Source organism: Emydura macquarii, unplaced genomic scaffold, assembly GCF_026122565.2.
Source record: "Emydura macquarii macquarii isolate MOO-44397 ecotype Brisbane River unplaced genomic scaffold, CSIRO-AGI_Emac_v2 contig_1002, whole genome shotgun sequence".
Taxonomy (NCBI): domain Eukaryota; kingdom Metazoa; phylum Chordata; order Testudines; family Chelidae; genus Emydura; species Emydura macquarii.
Genome location: NW_027131139.1, coordinates 1412895 through 1436548, shown reverse-complemented (window position 1 = coordinate 1436548; position 23654 = coordinate 1412895). Strand labels below are relative to the sequence as shown.

The following is a 23654-nucleotide window of genomic DNA, read 5'->3' as shown; positions in this document are numbered from 1 at the left end:
CAGCCCCCTAATCATTTTTGTTGCCCTCCGCTGGACTCTCTCCAACTTGTCCACATCCTTTTTGTAATGGGGGGCCCAAAACTGGACACCATACTCCAAATACGGCCTCACCAATGCCGAATAGAGGGGAATAATCACTTCCCTCGATCTATTAGCAATGCTCCTACTAATGCAGCCCAATATGCTATTAGCCTTCTTGGCAACCAGGGTACACTGCTGACTCATATCCAGCTTCTTATCCACTGTAACCCCCAGGTCCTTTTCTGCAGAACTGCTGCCTAGCTCGTCGGTCCCCATTTGGCACGTAGTTTATACAGCATTCCTGAGTCAGGGCAGTTTAATCCCAAGAAAACAGGAAGGAAAAGCCAGACTCTCTCAGAAATTACTGGGGGAGGTTCTCTGACCTGTGTTATGCAGAAGGTCATACTAGATGATCACAATGCTCCCTTCTAGACTTAAAATGCATGAATGCCATCCAAAACCTCATTCCTGATTCAAAAGAAGAGCTGCTCTCAAGGTTCTGGCTCCTTATATATGACAGTCAGCATATAGAAACTTCAGGTTCTATCAATGATCCATGGTTCTCAAATTCATTGACATGCTGTGGGATGGGCAGATTACAAAAGGCAAGACCAGGTCTCACTTGGTAACCACTTCTGTTCATCTTTCTCTCACTCCCAACATGCACTGCAACCCCTTCCAGTTCAGCTGCTAATACCTACCTACCTGCTAATACCTACAGAAGAACAAAATCCACATGGCCAGTTCCTTCATCTTTCCACAACTGCCAGTGACCACAATGCAATTTACTTGTTGGTTTTGCATTACATCAGGTCAGGAACAATAAGCCAGAAGATGTGAAGGATTTCTAGCATCTGGAAAGCAAGTTGGCATTCCTCCATGAAAGAGCCCTAAGTGATCAGAAACCCTCAGCCCTTACTGGGCCACTCAGTTGGTTTTTTCAATGTTAAAGATGAAATGACTTTAAATCATCTAATGAGTTGCTGGCCAGAAGTGAGCATGGTTGCTTACCCTGCGGTTCCTGTTGTGGTCAGCTGACCTCAGGTGTCTTTGGAGGAGGTGGTTCTGTGCAGGAATTAACATGTCACAAGCCATACAGTGAGCTGCCTCAATCTTCTTGAAAAAGTGTTCCTGGCCAATACCTGGGGTGACACAAACAGGTTAGCCAACATTCTGAGTAGCTGTTACCTGGAAAAATGACCTGCTATGTAATGTACTGAGAGTCCCATCAACACTTCCTCACCACTCCTGTAAATAAATATCACAAAACTTCCTTTGGGATGTAACTGACAGTAATTTGACATCAGCATCTCATCTCCTTTCAATTTCTGCCTTGCTTTCTGAGAACCAGCCAGACGTGTCATTCTAAATGCAGGATTTGAGAAGCTACTCGTCTCACCAATCTAGATTCTTACATGTACCCCATTCCTGCCATATCAGAGCACATCACAAATATCACCACTTATCTTAACACCAGACACAAATGCAAAATCATTGACTTTCCTTAAGCAGAACAGGGAATGGAACCCAGATTTCCTGAGTCCAGGGCAAGTACCTTAGCCACAAAGGTGAGCCTGCCTCTGCAAGAGTCTTATTGAAGCCACGCACAAGTCTCAAAGGCAGGACAGCACAAATGATTTCCTATGTTTTGGAATATTCACTCTTTTCTTACCCATTTTCAGAGGCCAACAGCATATTATCATCAAAAAACCTGTTGACTGGCTTAATGTTGGCCAATGCACAGCTTAATTCAAATGTATCCACCCATCACAGGACCCAAGCTCACATCATTAATACAAATGCCTTCTCATTAACTAGCTGTGTCTGAAGAAGTCCTGCATTGTAGGAAAATGTGTTGGGAATTGTGTACTAAGCAACACCTTATAGGTTATGTGGAAATGTTCCCGCCCCCATTTCTACAACAGCACAAGAGAGGAAAAGACCAACCCCACAGCTTTTAATGGAGTTAAATATAAAATGAACATGGGATCTGCAGTGTTCAACTGAATATTTACAAAGCCAATAAAACCCTCTGCTTTTGAACATTTTCCCATCTTCCACTGCCACACATTTTCACTTGTCACAGTATTCCGTGTCAGTAACATTGCAGTAGATTCTCACTAAACCATGCAGAGAATCTGCAGTCTCTCCCCACCTAACTGATAATGAGGCCTCCTATTTTGACAAAAGCTGCCATGGCACTCATGTAGGGTGATATAACATCTGGAAGTAAGGCTAAACTACAACTGCCTACACAAATGAATAGAGCACAGAGTAAGCCATTAGCTCTTAAAATGACGCTTGATCACTTTCTTGCTAACTTTCAAGATGCAGTCAGTTTTAGCCGATCTCCCAGTCACTGGGGTCAGATGGGCAAGCTAAAGTGAGTGCTGAAGCTGGGGGTGGGTGGCAAGTTTAGCTTCTGTTTTATCTGGGAGGAGTGGGGGGGTTTTAAGAAGTTTGGCTCCAGAAAGGAAAAGCACATGATTCCTTTTTCCTTCCCTCACCCAGCAGCATCCACACAGCCAAGCATTTTCCTTGAGCACTCACCACTCCAGTGCTATTGGGTTCCCACTGATCCTCTGAGCCACATCAGATCAGAGTAATACAACTGTTTTCTGCTAGGGGAGCTAGAGAGTTTGTGGCATCTTGGATCTAATTAAGAGCTGACTGATCTAGCGTTATTGAACCGGCAACACTTAACTGTAAAATCTGTAGGGCAGGGACTGTCTTTTTGTTCTGTTTGTACAGCATTTAGCACAAAGCAGTCCTGGTCCATTACTGGTGTTCCTAGGCACTACTGCAAAACAAATAATCTCCAGGTATACACACTTACCCTTGAAAGGGTCTGCTTTCGGCTTTGCACCCTCCTTCTCAGTCAGCTCCTGACGACGCTTCTCAATTTTCTTATTCCTATTCACTATATATTCCTGGGGGGAGTGGAAGAGAGAATGAAACTCTCCACTACTTGTACAAGCCAATGGCATCAATAAGCAGCACAACCTACAGCATGCCACTCAAAAGGGAAATGAGAGCTCTGTGAAGAAAACCCACAGGGAGAGGAAGACAGCACAACTGAATAATTAAGGGATATGCCAAGCACCCCCCTTACACCCACAAGGAGCTCAGAAACATCTACTCAATCAGAGCCAGACTTCATGTGTCTCAGCATGCTACAGTAGTCAATAGCACCATAACAGTAGCAACTGTCTCCTGAAAATATTCAGGTGACCTTTGTGTTCCCGAAAGATGCCTATTGACAGTCTGGAGACTGACATATCTATCCATCATCTAGGAGGGCAACACAGGCAGCAGAAGTGCAAGCTGCCTGACACATCACCTGGACATGCTTCTAGATCTGGGAGGAGGGGAAGGTCCATCTCTATGGCTTTTTCATTCCTTGGCTTCTCTATTGAGCCTGCCAACTTGAGGCTTAAATGGCGCCAACTGAGAGTTATCTGAATGACCCACTAGGAACTGGACATACCTGACACCACATTTCACATGAACCAGTAAAGAGCCATCAGATGGTAACTCTTAGTGAATGCTGGCATGAGCTAGACTGGAGCCAGTAGGCTCTGTATGAAATGCTCTATATTCCATTACCAATCTCTGGGCAATCCAATCACCCCATGTAACAGAATTCCTCACTTACCCTATGCCTTCTCCCACACCATTCATTCTAGGAATTTCAAACAAGAGTTCAAGAAAGACTGAGCCAACCACGTACCTGCAGGAACTCAACTGTTTTATCAGGGAGTTTGGTGCCAATGTATCGCAAGGTCTCTTTGTGAAATTTGCTTTGCAGATGTTTCTGGATTTCTTCATCTTCAAAGCTACGGAACTTACACACAGAGCAGGCAAACTGGATTCTGAAGAAAGATTATTGTACCACACATTACTATTTATACAGTGAAACTTTTCACAAGAGTAAGATTATTAGGTCCAGCATCCTGACAAAATCCCAATTTGAGGAATTTTCTGCCTATCAAACTTTCCTCTCCACTTTCAGCTGATGCAGTATTATTAATTTCCTATCCTAAATGGTGTAATTTTGCTTTGTAGCATGTATGTGTATGTTGAAAGAACATACGTATATTTTACGGTCAGAATTAAGCCTATTGTTGGAATATACAAGGTGAATTTTCATTTGACAATACTATTGTTAATTTGTACATATGTACTGAATTGGTAAGTTATCTTAACTGGTCATTTAGTCTTTAGTATGCTTACTTTTTAAAATAGCAATGCTCTGTATTTAGCATAAAGGTTATAATGAATTACTTCTACAGGTGTAACTATTAGGGGATTGTAGGTATTGTCTTTCTTTAATGGGAGTTACAAAGTACAGAGAAGATAGATGGGCTGGAACTGAAGTGCTGATTCCACTGTGCCAACTTCCAAACTGGCACTTCTCTCTGTGAGCAGGAGGGAGTTCAAATCTCCTACAGGGATCCAAAGACAATTCTGTGCCAGTGGGTCAGGTGATGCCAGAGAGAACTTGGGGATGATGAGTCACAGCACTGCCTTTGGGAAACTGATTTATTGATTCCTTCCTATGTAGTCACTTACCTGTCCATAGCACGATCACGCATTCTATCCCTTCTCCTTTGTTTCTCCCTCCTCTTTTTCATGTCATCATCATCATCATCACCGCCATCTCCCGATGCTACAGGGAATCACATTTAAAGTTGCTACATAACATCTAGTGTCAACATTTTTAGTTGGCAGAAATCTAATGCTTTGGGTTTTATTAGTATGTGAGCTACTGTGCTTCCCTCCCATGCCAGGCTTTAACATCCCTGTCCCTATCCCTCCTCATCTCTGGCAGCTCCTCTGTCTGACTTGTTTTTTCAGGTCCGCTTCTCTATCCTACAGGTATCCTGTGTTTGTTTCTGGGAAGCTGCTTAGCTTCCATGCTAAACATCGGAGTCGTACCAATTGTAACAGACTCCATTCCTGGTTCTTGGCACCCATGTGACTGAGAGGGAATTTCCATCACTTAACTTCAGAAGTTATTGGTTTCAGTGAAGACAGCAACCACGAATGGAATCTGGTTCTCTCACAGTTGACTGTGAAGGCACTCTCTTGGGGTAGCTACATTACAGTGACACACCTTTACACAACTTCCCCTGCACGACTAGTGTCCCACCTTCATAGACTGGGTTTCCTTGGGTGGTCGAGTGCCGGTAATGCACAGTCTCAGTGACTCATTTACCTGAGAACTGAAGCAGATTCCATCTTGTATTGCTCTGGGTATTTTCCTCTCACCTTTTTCCCTTTCTACTTTCAGGATGCTAGAAAAGCACCCCAGGAGTTCAAAACACCTCTCATAGCATTGCAAAATGTCTATCACTGATAAACATGACTGCTGTTTGGTTTCTCAGAGGAGCTTTGAAGCCACTGGAGTGCTGCTTCTCCAAAATCCTCAATGAGAAAAAGAATAATATTTATAGTTAAATTTACATCATTGGGGTTTTAAGGCCACTGCAAGAAGGGCAACTAAGTGTGAGCCAGGGAAGGGAGAAATGGACTGAACCTCAGTCCAAGTCTGAAACTGAACTAAAGATGGTATTTTTATCTTTGCTGTACAGCCTGATGTTATCAAACTGCATAATTCTAGGGCTTTGCCAGTGCACAGTGGTGTATACTGGGAGGTCTCCAAATCCCTGGAAGAATGCAGGATTTGAATGGAGCAACTAACTAGAACACAACAGAGAGAACCCTACTCCCACTGCCTGTACTGTGGTAACACCAAAGGTAGGGGACCCTCTGATGGTCAGCATTTGGTTATCAAAGAGGAAGGTTTGGATAAACATCCAAATGTCAAATCATACCACGTCAGCCATAAGAGTATCCTATGAGTGGGAGAGCACTAATTCCCCATAAAGAACATGTGTGGTTTCCAATAAGTCGTGTTCTGCGTAACAAATATAATAGTCCTAGGGCTGGAGTATGCTAACTCAAACGTGAAGCTATCTTGCTCAAAGAGTCTGCTTTCCTTCAGCATTTAATAAGCCACAAACACTGTTGGCTGCTTTCTACATTCCCATAACTATGCACATCATAATTTCAAACAAACATTGGCTTGTGAATCTTAAAAGGCTCATATACGTCCTGAAAGCGTAAGAGAAGTTGTCTAGAAGTGACTAACTTAAGAGCTAGCATGTGTAGAATTAAGAACAAATACAGACAAGGGGTGTAATTTTCAAATTGCTCAGCCCTGGCCCAACTATTTTCACTGAAGTCAATGGTAAAACTACTGAATTAGGCCAACACTGACCACTTTTGAAAATTCCAGCCAAGAGTAATGAAAGGGGCAAATTCAGTGTTTAGTGGTTCCACTACCTTTACTCCGCAAACTGATCCCACAGATTAGCCAACTCTGTGGTGTAAGTCCCTTCAGAGCCATTTCCCTCATTCTGGAACTAATGAATATGCTTTATGAGTTGATGTCAGTAAGACTCCAGTCCCTCTTCCTACTCAGCAAGTGACTGAGTGAAAATCTTCCCCTTAGGGTATAAAGCCCAACCAACCTGCCTGCTGTGCATAGCACAAACACAAGGAACATATGGAGGCAAGGGGAGATTGTTCTGGTTATAAGAGACCCAATAGGACACCTCCATCTGTATTTTTTAAGAAAAAACTCTCTGCATAATAGGCCCTTCCCCCACTACAGCAGATGGGGGCCCAGGCACATTTGGGCTTTCTGTTCTCTATTCAGCTCAAAGGAATTCAGAACAAAAACCAATGACCTGAATGGTTTTCATATGAGGTCATAAGGCTTTCAAACTAACCCTTGATCTAATATGCTTCCACCTGCTCTGGACAGAGATGTCTCCAATTTAAAGTGTCACTGTTAAACCAGCACCCAAGAAGTGATGTCATTATTTGAGAAAATCCTGCTTTATCCATGTACTGGACAACTGGTGTTTTGTTTTTCCACCTTAGATTATAAGTTGGGACAGGCACTGTGACTGGCTCTTCAGTATAGCAGTGAGCATATTGTCAGGGCTTGGATATGAGTCACCCACCTCCCACCCCAAGGGCAAGCAACATTATTCCATAAGGCTGCAAGAGAGACTACACTAAAGCACAGGGCAGCTGCTCAGACACCTGGCCTGTGTGTGATGTACTTGTCATGACACAGCACACTCCTAAGTTTTATAAGCCTTTGATTGAAAGCTGAACTCCAGATGGCTCCAAGTGAAAAGAGAGTACATCAAGTCCACAGGAAGCATGTGAAGTGGAGAAATCACCCTACCTTTCTTCTCCCAATCTTCACCATAACCCTCATTCTCCTTTAAAACAAAAACAAAGACAGCCATCATCAACATCAACTATTACATACAAAATCCATACAAGCTATATCTGCACTAATTTGTCAGTCACTGACAGAGTATACACAGTGTAGACAGTTTTAGATCAAACCATATTTAACCAAAATTTGCAAAAAACTGTTGTGCTACACGCTATTTCAAAATATGACACTGAGATCCTATTTTGCAAGTCTTAACATTTTATACGTGGCACCTCTCGTTGCTAAAACTAGGAGTCATACTCACAGACAGTTCTGTGTCTGTACAGTGTCCAGCACAATGTGGGTCCCATCCCTGGTTAGCCCTTAGGCACTACTGTAATAAACATGATTAATAAGGAGTTTAACCCCACTGTCTTAATCCCTAGATCATACTCCCTCTGAAATCGTGGAACAGGAAAAGAGCACTGTGCTGGTCTAGAAAGCAGCGTTCATAGCATCCCAACGATAAGGCCAGTTGTATATTTCTCCTACTGCAGTCAGAGGGAGCATTAGGGTATTCAGTATTTTTGGGGAGGGAAAATGTGTAAATATGGACTTAGAAGCCCAATTTTAAGCTATTTTTAAAAATTCTGGCCCCGATGTGTGGGATACGAAGTAAGGACACTAGCTACAATGCTCTCACATCACCCTTCACTCTCAGGTGAGGCTAATCTAATAAAGGCAGCTAAGAAAAAAATCTAGCAGACACGTTCAGAAAATTCACATTCATGCTACGGAAGCTCTAGAAAGGTACTTACACCTTTGTCTACTTCATCTCCAGATTTGTCCTCTCCTTCACCATCATCTGCCAAATAGACAAGATAGACCATTTAACCAGGGTGGGGAAAGGCTGTCCTTTCCCTCCTACCGCAAATTACTAGACACCAGCACTATATTGCCTATTTACTTACAGAGCACCAGTTCCTAACCACCAGTACAAAACACAGCTTGCTGGCTATTCCCTCCCTTGTCTAGCAGTCCCTGCTACAAGTTCTGTCTGTACCTTAATGATGAATTTAGAGCACCAACTTCTCTGCTGAATCCCCAGAGCACTGTGGTGCAACCTGAAAGCTAGGAGGCACCTCATGGCAGAGCACAATAACAGTGACATACTATAGTCTCAGATTAAGGAGCACTAAATTTTAAGATCGAACAACCAATATCTGTAGTGCTGGCTGTCAGTTAGTGAAGAGAGGAAGCACTTAATCAGTGATATTAGCCACCAGCCTTATTAAACAGTCTCCAAAAACAGAACTGTACCGTTCTCGCTGTCATCTCCTTCACTGTCAGTTTTCGCCTGTTTGCTGTCTGGCTCATCTCCGCTTTGGGATTGTTTCCGCTTGCGCCCTCCTCCTTCACTGTCTGATCGCCCCCCTGAGCGGTTGCGGAAATTCCTCCTCTTGGGCTAGAAACACAAAATGGGTGAAGTATCTTACTGACCATCTTTTCAGCATCAGCCAAGAAGCTCCAGATCTTCCAACCCTTCTGCATCTTTAATGAAATGAGCTCCTGAAAGCATGTGACCCTGTAACCTTCCTTCTAGATTACAAAAGGACTTACTGTATTAAGTACAGCTAGACTGAGCAGATGAGCTGTGCTGAGGGTACTCAAAATACTGTACATGGTTCCCTGCCTCCCAAATACTTAAGTTTTTCTAAAAAAAGTCTGCTCAGAAACTATATCTCGGTTATACAGAGAAACAGCACACCAGCGTGCTGACACTTTGAAAGATGATTGTCATACCTGGCAATTATCAAAGGAAAACATACCCTGTACTAACAGGAAGAGCATACTTCACAGATAAACCCAGTAGCTCTAGTTTAACAATGCACTGCCTGCCTTTTAAGGGCATCTACATGACTAAAAGCAAACTAGCAAAGGTTTTATACCAAGAACAAGTGGTTTGACGGCTCTTACCATAAGAACGTTCAGATGCCACGGCACTGTACTCACTCTGTTTTGTTGCCTGCCGACTCCATATGCCATGTTACCATACCTTCCCATTCCTGGCATTCCCATCATGCCATAGTCATAGTCACCATAGTCTCCGTAATCCCCATAGTCCCCGTAGGCGCCATAGTCTCCATAATCCCCGTAATCACCATAGTCCCCATAATCGCAATAGTCAGGGACTAGAGCTTGGGAGAAGAGGGAAGGGAGCCTGTTGGGGCAGGGCCCACCCATGTTCCGCCCACCCATATAGTTCAACTCATTCCAGCGTGCAGAGAGTCGCTCAGTACTTGAAGATGGCATGAAGCGGTCGGTGCGGTTGAAAGCGTTTAGACGTGCCCGATTTTGAATCCGATTCTGGCCCCTCCCTCTAATGAGACCATAGCTGTTTCCTCTGTTGCTGGACTGATTCCTGCGGCTGTCAAACTGGCTTCCAAAGGAATCACTCCGATCAGTTCCAACTTCACCATAATCGTAGCCAGCTCTGTACAGATCACGGTCGTTCATTGAAGACCTTGAGTCATAGGACTCGAAAGATTCAAACCTGAAAGAGCTGCACAGCAAGCAAGGAATCCAATCAGTAGCTAATAAAGCACACAGCGATGCTCTGCCAAACAAAAGCTACAGAGAAATCTACAACCAGATTTCATTGGGGTTAAAACTAGGATCAGGACACAAAAAATGAAGATGCAAAGAATGAAGAAATATTGTGGTCCCCGCTAAGTGACACCTTTACACGGGATCTCACTTCAGCTTGTCCTTCCTTGTAGGGTGACTTGAAAATTGAACTAAAAATTTTAAGTTTGCTGAACAAATATGTCTGCACAAATATGTCTGATCAGAAATACAGCTGAAAAAGCTTGACGTGTAATTTTACCTTCTCTGAATGGGTATCTGCTGATCTGTCCATCAAAAAACTGATGGGGTTATCTGCCTTAATCCCACACTGGTACAGCCAAGAGATCTCTCTTCCTCACTGCCAGTTAGCTCTCTGGCTGGCACATTAGGAGAACTACAAGCACACAGGAAGCCTAACAGTACACAGCTGCAGAAATAGGAATTAACTGGAGAATTTGATAGTGGGACAAAAGAGCAAAATTCCTGCCTGAAGTAGTAGCTCTGAGGAGAGCTAAGAAATACCTCTGCTTTGCAGGGTAGAGGCAGTACATAGAGGCTCTAATGTACTTGCAACATTCCTGACATGTCAGTAGAGTAAATAATAAGCAATCCAAAAGAGGAAAACTTTTGGCTCTACCTCGGGGTGTGGAATTAAGGCAGATAAATCCATCAGCATCTTGGCTGACAAAGTAGCAGGTACCAATGCCACAGAAAGGTTATGTATTTCATTTCTTCCTTCCTACAACTGATGTCAAGATGTATATTACTGCCTGGGTAACAGAGCAAGCAACTGGTATTTTTTTTCATACTGATTGCTCTACCAGTGCCAACTATTTAGATTACAAGGCATTATGAAAAAAGTATAGTTGCACGGTAGAAAATATAGTTGCAGATCAAACATCTCACTCCAGCATCTTATCATTAATAAAAGTAAGCTTCTCTACAACTAAGTGTGAACAGAGAAACCAGCTTTGAAAATATATCATTATGCTGAATTGGGATTGATAACATAATTTGGGGCTGAGAGATCAAGATTGTGTTTTGTGCTAACGCGTCTGTTTAAGAGGAATTAATATTGGACATTCCCTCTGCTATACAAGGTTTCAAATTTAATTTGAAATTACAGTGATTTCAGATTTAACAATCTCTGTGAAAAGTAAGAATAATGTTAAGTCACCTTTCCTGGTCTTCCATTCCTTCCCCACCTCCACCACTGCCTTCCTTTGACAGCATATCCAGACGCTGGTTTATTTTGGCTATGATGGAGTCAGAGTTCTCATTCGCCACAGCTTCCGTACTGTAAGTTGCAACTGGCATACTGGTGTTGACATCAGCAGTCATGCTCATGTCGGTAGTTTTGGGAGTCTCCCACGTAGTGGTGGTAGCGGCAGCAGCAGCTGCTGCTGCAGCATAGTTATATGTGGCAGCTGTATTAGAGGCGGTGGTTTGGGTGCCGTAATAGTCATAGCCTTCATAGCCTTGCAGAAAAAGAAAAGAAAATGGAATACACTGTCACAGAATTTAGGCTCATGGAAGGAGTATGGATTCTAATGAACTAGCTCTACCAGACAAGGTTGCAGTTGATCTTTATTTGATTAAAACTTTCAGACTAGAACAAGTATGGACAGTTTCTCCATAAAGGAAAATCCAGTTTTCCAAAAGTTACAGAAATCAGAAAATATCTGTTGCAATCAGTCAATTATCATGATCCAGTGTGGGATTATTCCAGTGCTTTGTCCAGCCTGGTTTTAACAGATATGAGCGCGATCCCGCACTACCATAAAGATTTGCTATTATAATTTTCAGTATCTACAGTGTAACGCATTGCCAACGTGCACTACTCATGTAGCATAGCTCCATGAAGCTATGCTAAAATTTGAGACCTGTGTTGCTGTGCTTATAACCAGGTATCCAAGAATAAATACAATATTAACATGAATTTTTATAGACTAACCAGAAAATTTGAAGCAATAAGTCATATTCTAGTTCTGACAACAGCATAAGCCACCTTATAGCAAAATAACACATTGGTGAGGGGGAAAAGCATTGATTGCACTGCAGCCATTACTGGGTACTAATTATGCAAACCTAGAGGTTCAGAATTTGGGATGCATTTGACAGCACAAAGAATTTTTGTAATAGCACTACACACATGCAACCTGTCAGTGTGCTACAAGCAGAGCACTGGCCCATCAAGCCATGGCTGTATTCATTCTGAAGAGAAGATGAATTTCTGAGCCCTGTGCTAAAATGCAAGCTCTTTCTCACAGCTCTTCCACTGCTACTTCTGACCTGCAATACCCTTTGCTATGCCAATTCTAGGGCTCTAGTTAAATTGCTGCCAAATATGCCATCAATAACCCTTCTCAAAACTCCCTCCATTCTATTATGCCTACAGTAAGCTTGACAACCTATGCCAGTGCCTGTCAGGAGAACTAATATTGTCTCATTTCCTTGTATTTCTCCACCTGTTGTCTCTTGTCTTATACTCAGACTAAATTCTTTGGGGTAGGGACCATATTTTGTTCTGTGCTTGTACAGTGCCTATAACTAGGGCTTCTAGGCACCATGGTAATACAAATAAGAGAAACTCATTTTTCCCTACTGACTTCACCAGAGGTCTCTAGCCCTCTATGCTACATAATACCCAATTTTTTAAGAAGTGAAGACTAGAGAAAAAGACAACTAAAAGTCATTCTAGTTAGTTCTTCCCAAATTAAGGCACAAAAGCCAGCTTTAAAAATACTTCAAACCAAGACCAATTACACCCCAGAGTGAAAAACTAAATTCTAAACCCAACACAAAGGATTTACTATAGAAACACAGACAAATCCTTTAGCTGTACCAGCAGGCAGGTACAGCAGTGCTCACTGTACACAATAAAGGTGTCATTTAATTTCAAGAGCATAATTCTAGCTTTTGAGAGGAAAGGTTTGATATCAGACTGATCACTATCCAAACACGTGTTTTGCTGCAGTAGTTCAAATGAGTAAGTGTGGACACAAACTAAATGAACTTCCACCCTAATCCTTGAGCTAATTTTTCTGGTTTATTTTCAGAATAGATTGTTAGAGTTCATTCTGGCTTGAAGCCAAATGTAGTGCAGAATGACAGAGCAAGGTATAAATAAGGAACTCAAGAAGTTAAACAGAGCATAAAGACACAAAAATAATGTATTTATAACACATACCTTGCCAATTGGTTGCATTTGCTGCATATGTACCTTAACGGAATAAAAAGACAAAAGCATTATTTCAACCTTAGAAGAATCACCCAATGGTGTTCAGCATACAAAGGCAACATGAATGTCACAATTTAATGCTGCCAAAAAAAAAAAAAATCCTTTCACATTAGCAGAAAAGAAAAAGAAATGGCACTCAGAAGAACTGTTTTATGAAAATATAATAAGTAATGGAGAATTAAATGGAACATTATATTATATGAGAACTGTTTCTGATTTATTTCAAGAGAAATGTGATGATGCAAAGTACAATACCAGACCAAATAACTCAGGGTCCAATACACTCAGATTATCCAGTCACAAAAACAAATATTCTTCCCAGTTTATGGTTCAAAAAGAAAACATTTGTTGCATCTCAATAAATATTATTTTGCATTATTATCTTTAACCCATGTTCACCAACAGCAGGCTTAAGATTACTAGCTGTCTCCACCTCTATTAACTCTACTTCAAGGTAGGAAAACCCACAAAGAGGAACTGTAAAAGTATAGGACTGCTTCAACAACCACACATCAGTTCTCAAGTTTCTCAGCAGAGACCACAGGGCATAAGCAACTGCAGAAATTAGGCTGCAACTCTTTATTAAAAACTCGAGTTTCAACAAACGCTTATTGGCAAAACTGTTGTGAGAAAGCTTCAAAGTCAATGTTTAATAAGATCAAAACACTCTTGGAAATGGTTTGCTTCTATCTCCTCAATTCAGATTGAGGATAAGATGAGGGATATAAAACAGATGAAGTAGTAGGACTCTGATCTAGCAAACACTTGGGCACATGCTTAACTTCACCATAACTTGCCCACTGAATAAAGTTAAACATGTGCCCAAGCATTTGCTGGATCAGTGCCTAGGTCTGGAAAGCAACCTTCAAATATAAGAGCGCAGGAAAATAGTGGGGAGGTGGAAGAACAGAGACAACACCAAAGCACAGAAGTGAGTATTCCTTGAAAAGCTGGACTAAACATTTACAAAAACTTACTCAGTGTGATTATAGAGAAGGGTAAAAGCTATAAACCAAAAATGAGGAATGCTACACTTTCAGTTACAGAACATTAGAAAGGAAAAGGCACAAAACATAAGTTATTTTAAAAAAATGCAATTCTCTACTTCAGCTTGAAACTGTGAAACTTACCTTGAGCATTGGTGGCCCCAGTGGTCCAGGTGCCATAACCTGTAGAAATAAACAAATATATTAAGCTATTTTAAGGATATGTTACCATTTCCCCAGGCTCTCATGGAATGAAGGCTGCCCTAGAGATCAGCACTTGTGGCTGGCATCGTTTTTGTTTGTTTCTTTATTGGTTTGAGGGAGGGAGTTGAGTTTATTTTTGTTTGCATGAGTATTTTTAGTGTTAGGCATCTGGGGCCCTGGGGCCCTGCTTTTAAAAAACACATTGCTAAACACAAAGATAAATAAATAATCTAAGTGAAAGCAGAAACACTGAAAAAGATAAGAAAATCCACAATTTATAGGAAAATTCTTTTCAAAATAAGCACCTTCTTTGCAGTTATAAACCAACCTGAGCCAAGATAGTGAACCTGCAACTACTCTGATTTTCAAGTCAGCCAAATAAGTCTCTTATGAAAATCTGGGTGACTGCACTACTACCCAAATTCAAGAACTGTTAGCCAGAATGCTCCAGTTCCATGGAGTCACTATGTGCACTCAGGTAATACACATGTTGTTACCTGGTGGAGAAGAGATAGGAGGCAAAGTATTGGTTTTATTTCTCACTTTCTTTTTAGCCACAAATACTATTATTAACTTCAAAAAAGCCAATATAATTTTCACCCTTGAAATCAAGTATTTCATTTCACTCTTTCCTCAATTCTGGATTCCACCCCTTTTCCAAAACATCTAGGGTGGGATTTTAAGGCCCACAGCACACAGGGCCATAAACAGCACAGAGCTGGCTGGATGAGGATTCTCCTTTGCCCTCTCTCACTCTGGGTTGTAAATTCTGCTGCCTTGTAGAGACTCTTGCCCCTAATTTAGTTCCACAAGTCCATACCTCTTAGTGAAGACTTGAGGAGAATTTAGTCTTAATGTTTAATTTATATATTTTAAAAATAAGGATTCTATACATTTACTCACTGAATGCTCTATTCCAAAACTGCATTTAGAACAGGAATCCTGGGAATTTAGAAGAGCATATTGGATATTTCCCTACAATAATTAGCGTTAACTTGGCAACTAAATCTGCATTTTCATAAGGAGAAATGCATGCTGATATTGAACAAAGAAAAAACCTTGAGTCTAGAAAGTATCCCTCAAGAGGAGTTCATCAAGCGATTACTATCAAATAACAATTATAATAGGAGCAGGCAAGAAAGTACATCGCTAAAAGCTACTGTAGCACTCATGATGGCAAATGTTACAGCAAAATAGGAACCATAAGGTTAAAAGGCACAGATCAAAAATGTTTTTAAAATGGGCCCTTCACTTTACAAAGTCTACAAGTTTTGATATGTACTTTTCACTATTTAGGCTGTTCACATTATGCATTTCTCTCAGGATGAGCAACATTATTTACTTTCACTTCTGTTTAATGGTTTCACTTTCTGGTTTTTACATACTATAATTAGACTGCTCTGTTTGGGCTGCACATGGACACTGCAGGAAAGATTTAAATCAGTAGTCCCCAAACTTTTTAGGTAGCATCCCCCAACCCATCTGTGCCCCCCCCCCCCAAATGGGGCTGGGAGCCAGGCCACAGGTGGGGCCAGGAGCCGGGCGGGGCCAGGGACTGCGGCTGAGAGCGGGAGCTGAGGCAGGGCCACGGCAGCCTACATTGGGAGCAGGGTTGTGGTAACCAGGAGCCAAGCAGTGAACAGCAGCTGGGGAGCAGAGACCGAGGCCAGGCACCAGTGGCCGAGTCAGGGAACCAGGCCAGCAGCCAGGAGACGGGGCGGAACCGAGAGCCAAGACCAGAGCCACAGTAGGGGGTGGGGCCAGAGCAGACCTTGGGGCAGAGCAAGGCAGTGCTCCCTCCCCGCACCCCCATAGGGTTTGGCCAAGGCCCTGCTGTGCCCCGCTTAACATTCTTCTGCACCCCCCTAGTGTGCCCCACAGTTTGAGATCTCTGGTTTAAATCCAGTCATAACAAACAAGTGCATTTTTTAAAGTTAATGATAAAGTCTCAGACTTAAAAATAACATGTGTACAGACACCTACAACCACAGAGCCCTAGTGACTTTAGTTTGTCATTTAATATTTCAGTTTTGAAGTTCATCACTTGAGTGAATAGAAAATAATCCTCTTATAAATGTGAAATAAAAGGGGATGCAGAGAGGAGCAAATATTTGTATTACAATGAAACCTGGAGAGCCCAGATCAGATCAGTATCTAGGCAGTGTACAAAAATAGTGAGAAGTTGCCCCAAAGCTCTTCTCTCTTCACACTGTGAGACAGAGTGGGAGGGAAAACAGAGCCACAGAGGAGAAAGTGACCTGCCCATGCTCACAGCAGGTCAATGGCGGAGGCCAAAAAAAGAACCCAGGTCTGGAGTCAGGCCATTGCCCTAGTCACTGGATCACAATGCTGTAACACACAAAAAATTAGCTCGTATTAAACAAACCCATGCTGGGGAATTTTAACACAAATTATGTCAAACTAAAGCTTACTTAGTATGTACAAAATGTGAAAGACCACAAAAGGCTTAAGTAGCTCTACAATATAACCTACAGCCATCCAGTTTTGATACAGAGGCTACAGTCTGCAAAGGCTACTTGGCGTAGCATGTAATGTTCTATCTTGGTCCATAGCCAGACTACTCTGTATGACGGAACCTGTAGTATTCACAGACCGCACCTCCAAATTAAAGATGAGGGCAGCTGCAATGAGATCTATTATACAAAAACTGAGTGTGCACCTCCATCTCTTGACAAGTTGTTAATGCAAACCCCAGCCAGGCATTCCATATAGACATAACATCATGAATCTAATGTTCTTATTATACAGTTGGAGAAATCCAGATTAGATAAAGCCTTTATAAAATGGATTTTCTAACCTGTTTTAAACCCAAGTTAAGAGGGCAACGATTAACAGTTCAGCATCAGGTTTAGAAGCATTTGTCTAGTGGAGTCACAAGATCAAGCACTGACACATTTATTAATGACTTAGTAAGAAGGAGCAAAGAACAAACTGGTCAAAGCTGTGATAATACAAAAGAGATTATTAACCACCCCAGAGAAGAGAGCAAAAATTCAATACAAGCTGGAAAGTTCAGGGAAACACGCTAAGTTGAACAAAACAAATGCAAACTTCATTTGGGAAGCAAGGACCAAAAGCCATAAAAATAGAGAGAGAAAAAACCCGCTCAAAAATAGTGCTGCAAAAAGATCTCAAGGAGCAGTCAAGGCTCAAAATGCCTTTGGTCAATGGTAAGCCAAATTGGTGCAGTGACTAGTCTTGCTTTGTGGCTTCATGCTTACTGGTACTCTTCTCCCTAAAGCAGGGCACTGAGCGCCTCTCACAGGAGCATCTTCCCACTCCACTCTAATATTAATTCACAAAATTTGGTAAAAATCTGTTGTTCTAAGTTGAGATGAAAAACAGGGTATAATGGAACCCTCCGCTTTGGAGAAACACTCCCCATAGGTAAATATAGGTTTTATTCATTATATTTACTATCTTATTAAAAGATAAATATGCCCATTTTACAGATGGACAAACAACTTTCCAAGAGTCAGAAGCCAGAAATAAAACTCCAGGTGCTGAAGCTCCCAGTCTCACACCCTAACCACTGGACCATTTATTTAGCTTATTTGTTATTTATCTTACCAAAGAGAAGATTAAGGAGTAACTTGATTACACTCTACAAGTATCTACATGGGGAACAAATATTTAATATTGGGCAATAATCATCTAGCAGAGCAAGGTACAATATGATCCAATGGCTGGAAGTCGAAACCACACAAATGTAGATTACACTTTATTTCCAAATTTTGACAGTGAGGGTGATTAATCATTGGAACAATTTACCAAGGATCATGGTGGATTCTCCATCACTGACAATTTTTAAATCAAGGTTTGACATTTCTCTAAAAGATCTGACCTAGGATTTATTTTGCGCAAGTTCTGTGGCCTGTGTTATGCAAGAGGTCAGACCAGGTGATCACAAAGGTCCCTTCCAGCCTTGGAATCTACAAATCTGTAACAAAACTGCTTCTCACACTCAGCCTCCTGATTCTATACAAGACAGACATGCTGTACCTGTAAATCACATTCATCATTGACTTTGGTTTTATGATTGAAAGAGTATGCTAAGTGAACTGCAATCTGCTTTTGTTGCATTCTTTGTTATCTACTTTGCTATCTACACACCAAGGATTTTGCAAACATTGAGAGAAAGCAATACATATTTTGGTCAGGGCAGCATTCTGACATGTCCCATAGTCAGCAGCATTTCAATCCAGGTACAGTAGACAATTGTACTGAAAATTACATTTTGATTAATTTTTCTATGTACGAATTATTTTCCTCTCCAGAGAGGCACATTGATAATTAGGAAACGCTAAAGGATTACACACAAGGAATAGTAAATAGTTGTGAGAAGTTTAAGGAATGTAGTTTTAATCCTTTGTCCAAACCAGTGGCAGAATATAATGGCACAAAAATATTTAAAAGATAATTCAAGATGGGGGAGATCTATGCAATGGCTTAAAAAGAAAGCTTAGAATTAACATAAGAAATGCCTAAGCTGGTCAGCAAGAAAAATTTAAGTGGCCAACTAGGGATTCAAATGCCGTTGTCAGGGCAGTTTTTTTATCCTCTATCATCATCTAAGAACATACAAGTCACCTACTGGCATCTACCATCATAGTGACAATGCTTAGCACCTACAGATGACTGTCCTAACATTAAAGCTGACACATAGCAAGGCAGCCTAATATCAATAAACCGATATTCTTTGGAATAAAATGAAGAGATATTTTCTCATCGTTTTAACAATCTTCATACAACCTTTTGGCAGTCAAATCTGTCTTCTTCATGAATTCCACCCTTCACCCTCTACTGCACACGTACACATATTTGTTACTCTACTCATGAGGGGGAAAGGTTTTAGCGTATAGATATACGCACATAAATAAAATTGTGTTATCTAAAGAGCCTGGCAGTGAACTTATCATTTATGAAAATGTGCTAAAGTTCCATCTGGCATATTCTATCCTTAAGGTGCCTATCTATCTGTGTGGCTTTCATACAAGATCTCAGAGCACACAAATGTTGACAAAAAACTGAGAACCCAAACCATCAGATTCCCTAAAAAGGGAATTATTTAGGTAACAGCTGGCATTGTTTTTGTTCCTTTCAATCACATCCTTGCTTCCACAGCTGTCATCAGAAAAACCAAGTTTGAAACATCTAAACCCAAAAGTTCAAATATTAGCAGGTTGATGGACTATGCTGTGACTGAGCTGCTCAAAGGTGGCAGCTATGTGAAATGACTTAGTGTAGCATATAGGGAATAACAGGATTGCACTGGCTGATCTGCTTTGTAGTGGTAGGATCATGGGGTCACGACTAGAGCGGTTCTGCTCTGGGTAGAAAACGTGTGCATAGTGGGAGTTTAGAGGGTCTGCTTTGGAAAATAGGAATTGCCAGACTGGTTACTGGACCAGATGGACCACTGATGTGATCCAATTTCTGGCAGTGAATGGCAAGTTCCAGCTGCTAACCCCCAGGCAGGCAGTTTTAGAACATCATGCCGCAGGGAAAGTTGCTTCTAACGCCCGCCAGTGAGCTTATAACTTAACATTTGTGAGTTTCCATCCCTTCCCAAGGTCTGAGGATGTGGATGTTATTTTTAATGTTTACTATTACAGCCCCCGATATTCTTTTCCATGTAACACGAAGCCATTTGGGGAGGCATTACAGGGCTGTGCTGGGGGGTGGCTGAGGAAGGGAAGGGCCACACCGTGGGCGGGGGAAGCCGTAGCAGTGGAGACACAGAGGAGAGAGGCAGAGACTAGAGCTGCACTGGGGTACGGCGATAGGGCAGGGCCAGAGCCCCGCGTTGTTGGGGGGTGTCTCTAGGAAAGGGACGGCGCTCTTGACTTGGGCCGGGCCTGAGCTACGGGCAGGCTCCCCATGGCAGCTCTGCGAGAGCTGGGAGTGGGGCGGCAACACAGCACGTACGGCCCCACTGTAGAGACGAAGAGGCAGCGGCTTCCCACAGCACGTCTGGGGCCGCGCGCGGGACAGAGAAGGCCGCGGGGCCGCGCACACGCGGCGAGGGGCGGGCGGCCGCCATTTTGTGTCGTCTTCAGAAATGGGACCCGCAGCCCGCTCCATTTCCCCTCCCGAGGGAAGGAGCAGTCCCTCCCCCCTTGCCCTGCCCCCCACACGGATCCTGCTTCCCCCCGCCCCCCACCACTTTTCACGAGAGAGGGGGAAACAGACAAACTCCCTCACAACACCGTCCCCCACCCCACCAATCCGCAGGGTCCCTCGCTGAGGGACGGGTCCGACAGCCAATCAGCACCGTCATCTCCACACGGTAGGCGGGGCTAAGACTGCCCGAAGGTAGATTGCCCCCCCAAAAAGAGCGGGGTCTGCAGAGAGGGAGTAGAAAACGCGTGAGGCCCACCGCGATGTCCCGGCGCTCTCCGTACGGCCCAGGCCTTATTCCGCGCCGCTTGCGCCTTTTACTTACCGCCGTATCCCTGATCCATGACTCTCGTCGCCTCTCCTCCCTTCAGCCAAGTCCAACGGCTCCACCGCAGCACGCCCTTCCGCTCACTACGCAGGCGCCATACGCCCGTCGCCCATTGGCCATTGCCGCTATCGAGTACCGCCCCCAAAACGCTCTATTGGGCGTACGCCCGAGTGCCGCCCCGCTTCGTAACCATTAGCCCGGTCTCCACAAAGCACCGCCCTTTCCCTACTTCCATTGGTTAATATTTCTTCTCCACCCAGACGTTCGAAAGATCCCATTGGCTTAGACGATTTTTCCGTGGCGACTTCGAGCGTTCTCGTTGGCCCATTTCCGTCGGTGCTACTAGCCGTCAATCAAAGCACTTGGCCGCCGTGATTGGGTGGCACTGGAAAAGCGGGCTGAGCGCCTGGGAGTGAGAGGCCGCCATATTGGAAGTCACAGAAGGGGTGAAGGAGGTTTGTGGAGCGATGCGGCGGGTCACGGTGGTGGGCTCCAGCCCACTTCCCCAACCGCCTCTCTCGAAAATGGCGGCTCCTGCCTGGAGGAGGGGGAGACGGGGGCACCCCGCAGTAAAGTGGCCGGAAATGGCTGGCGATTCCCCTGTTCTGCTCCAAGGGCGCGGGCTGGCTGTGAGGGGTTGGGCTGTGCCCAGGTACCATCCGCCAGGTGTGGTACTACCCAGGGAGTCCAGCTGGGCCTGGGGCTTAGGCCCAAACCTCTGAGCCAGCTGTGCAGCCACAGAGCTTGCTTGGCCCCAGCGGCAGCTCAGAGCCTGCTGCCTCCTGGTGAGTTCATCACACCTTAATAACCCTGAGATGGCCTGGGACCCTCACCTGCTCAGGGAAAGGCGGCTTGTGCATCCCAATGACCTTGAGAGCTCTGCCAGCAGGAGTTTGAGCTCCTGGTAGGGCCACCCAACACAAGGCAAAGTTGGGGGCCAGACAAAAGCAACTCGCTGCTGCTGCAGAGTGGGGCTGAGTGACAGGCCAGCCAGCTCTGGTGACTCAAGAGCATCGCCCTGTCACAGGGCAAGGGGCTCACTGATATCTGGTGGCAAGTGTCAGCTGGCCTGACCAGTATATCCCATTTATTTATGTCATAATCGGTGTCTAAATAGAGGTCATAGAAGGCATTGTTGGAAAATCAATAACACACTGTTAGTATTTTTGTATGGTGTTTTTACCATGACTGCCCAGAGGATTGTACAAATGTGAAGGAAATACATTTTATTTCTATATCTGAACTACACAAGTCTGCAGAGTGGGTAAACAAGTTTTTTCCAGACAAGGGAAAGGCTGATGCTTTTGTTCAGGTGTAATCACAGGCAATTGGCAATCACGGTCAAGTGGCCATTCACTAGCATATCAGAGGCTGCAAGGACATCAATTTTTATTATAGAAAGCCCTAGTGGAGAAGTAAGTAGCATGAACCTCTTCCATCAGACTCCCTGGCACCTTTCCTTATGGCAGGAGCACTGAACTTTGAGTAGAATAAATTTCAGAAGTTCCCTGGACTATAAAAGAGAGGGACAAAGAGCCCCAAGCAATCTTTCACCTAAGATGACAAAGGAGCTGAGCATGTTGAATTTTGTGGGAGATCCTGAACGCGTGGTGGTCAGCCGTCTTGCTGGAGGGAGGTGTGGTGAGCATCTTACCTTGAATCAAGATGTAGTTTTGTTAAGTCTTAGTCACTAAGTAGTGTTTTTCATTTTTATTTATCTGTAACCATTTCTGGCTTTATCTTTATACTTGAGCTCACTTAAAACCTCTCTCATTTTGATTAAATATTAAATAAACTCATTTTACTTTTATTCTAAAATCAACCTAGTGCTGTGTTTGACATGAAGAGATTATTAACTCCAGTTAAAGCAACAAGCTGCTGTGCTTTTGACTCTTTAAAAGCAACAGACCTTATTACTCCCCTGAATGTTCTAGGAGAGGGCTGGACCTTCCAGGGCACAAAGCATTGGGGAAATTGAGGTATGGGCTGGTGCTGGGATCACTTGGCTTGTAGCAACAAAGGCTGGTGGAGACCAGTGTGTGGCTGTGGGTTAATAAGCAGGCTACTGGAGTCGGCATTGCTGAATCAGGGCTTCTCAACGTACAGGGAGCTACAGCAGCAGAGCATTTTAAGGTACTCAGGGTTATAAGATAAGCAGTCACAACCTCTCACTGGTCTGGGTTGATCCCTAAAATGTGACACCTTTCCATTCTGACAAAGAGGATGATAAATGGGGGTGCAGGGTGACAGCACACAGACTGGTGCCTCCTTCTGGTACTCTTGGGATTAGCTTGAGGGCGACACCCCCCACTCAGTTTGTACACCATTACTCTGTCCATCTGCAGCTCCTCTAGCAGCCTCAGGAACCACAGCATCTTCATGGTTCAGCGCTCCGGCCATGTCCCCACCTTCCAGGGGGGGTTTAGCTCTTCAATAGTCCTAGACACTCCTGTCACTCACTGCCTTGGTGTCACCCAGTGGCTGGTAGGGGAACTCAGGCCCATCCTCTTCTCATGGGTTCCAGCCCATGGACCCTCCGCTCAGCAGTCTGGGCTTCTCTCTCTGGCCTCACTGCTCTATCCCTGGGGCTTCTTCCTACTACTGGTTCCCCTTCTCTTCTTACACTTACCAGTTCCCAAGCCTTCTCCCTCTTCCCAGGCAGTGACTGCCACCTGTAATTCCACTCACTCCTCCCTTTCTCTTGGCATTGTCTGCCTTTTGCTGCCCAGCTGACCTTCCTTAATCAGCTGTCTAATGGGTTAATTGGCCCATCTAGCCTGTATTAAACCCTGCAGGGTAAATGTGGGGTAGTCACCCCATCACACAGAAACTTGTTCATGCCCCAAGTGATATTTGATAGTTCAA

At 43.6% G+C, this 23654-nt stretch overlaps 1 protein-coding gene across 5 annotated transcripts in view; it reads right to left on the bottom strand.

Moving 5' to 3' along the window:
* Positions 1–20908, bottom strand: part of AKAP8 (A-kinase anchoring protein 8) — a 28123-nt gene extending 7215 nt beyond the window's left edge. The window contains exons 1-11 of one of the 5 annotated variants that reach the window (XR_010919043.1): positions 20787–20908; positions 14261–14299; positions 13080–13112; positions 11067–11367; positions 9239–9824; positions 8582–8726; positions 8082–8126; positions 4594–4690; positions 3752–3893; positions 2858–2951; positions 1033–1163 (exon numbers count right to left, since the gene is read on the bottom strand). Coding sequence is in view for 4 of the 5 variants with exons in the window: in XM_067544618.1 (XP_067400719.1) it covers positions 1033–1163; positions 2858–2951; positions 3752–3893; positions 4594–4690; positions 8082–8126; positions 8582–8726; positions 9239–9824; positions 11067–11367; positions 13080–13112; positions 14261–14299; positions 20787–20805 (1632 nt within the window). In the remaining variant the exon portion in view is untranslated. The remainder of the gene's footprint in view (positions 1–1032; positions 1164–2857; positions 2952–3751; positions 3894–4593; positions 4691–8081; positions 8127–8581; positions 8727–9238; positions 9825–11066; positions 11368–13079; positions 13113–14260; positions 14300–20786) is intronic. The other 4 variants (XM_067544618.1, XM_067544617.1, XM_067544616.1 and 1 more) reach the window with 4 other exon arrangements.
* Positions 20909–23654: the final 2746 nt, after the last annotated feature.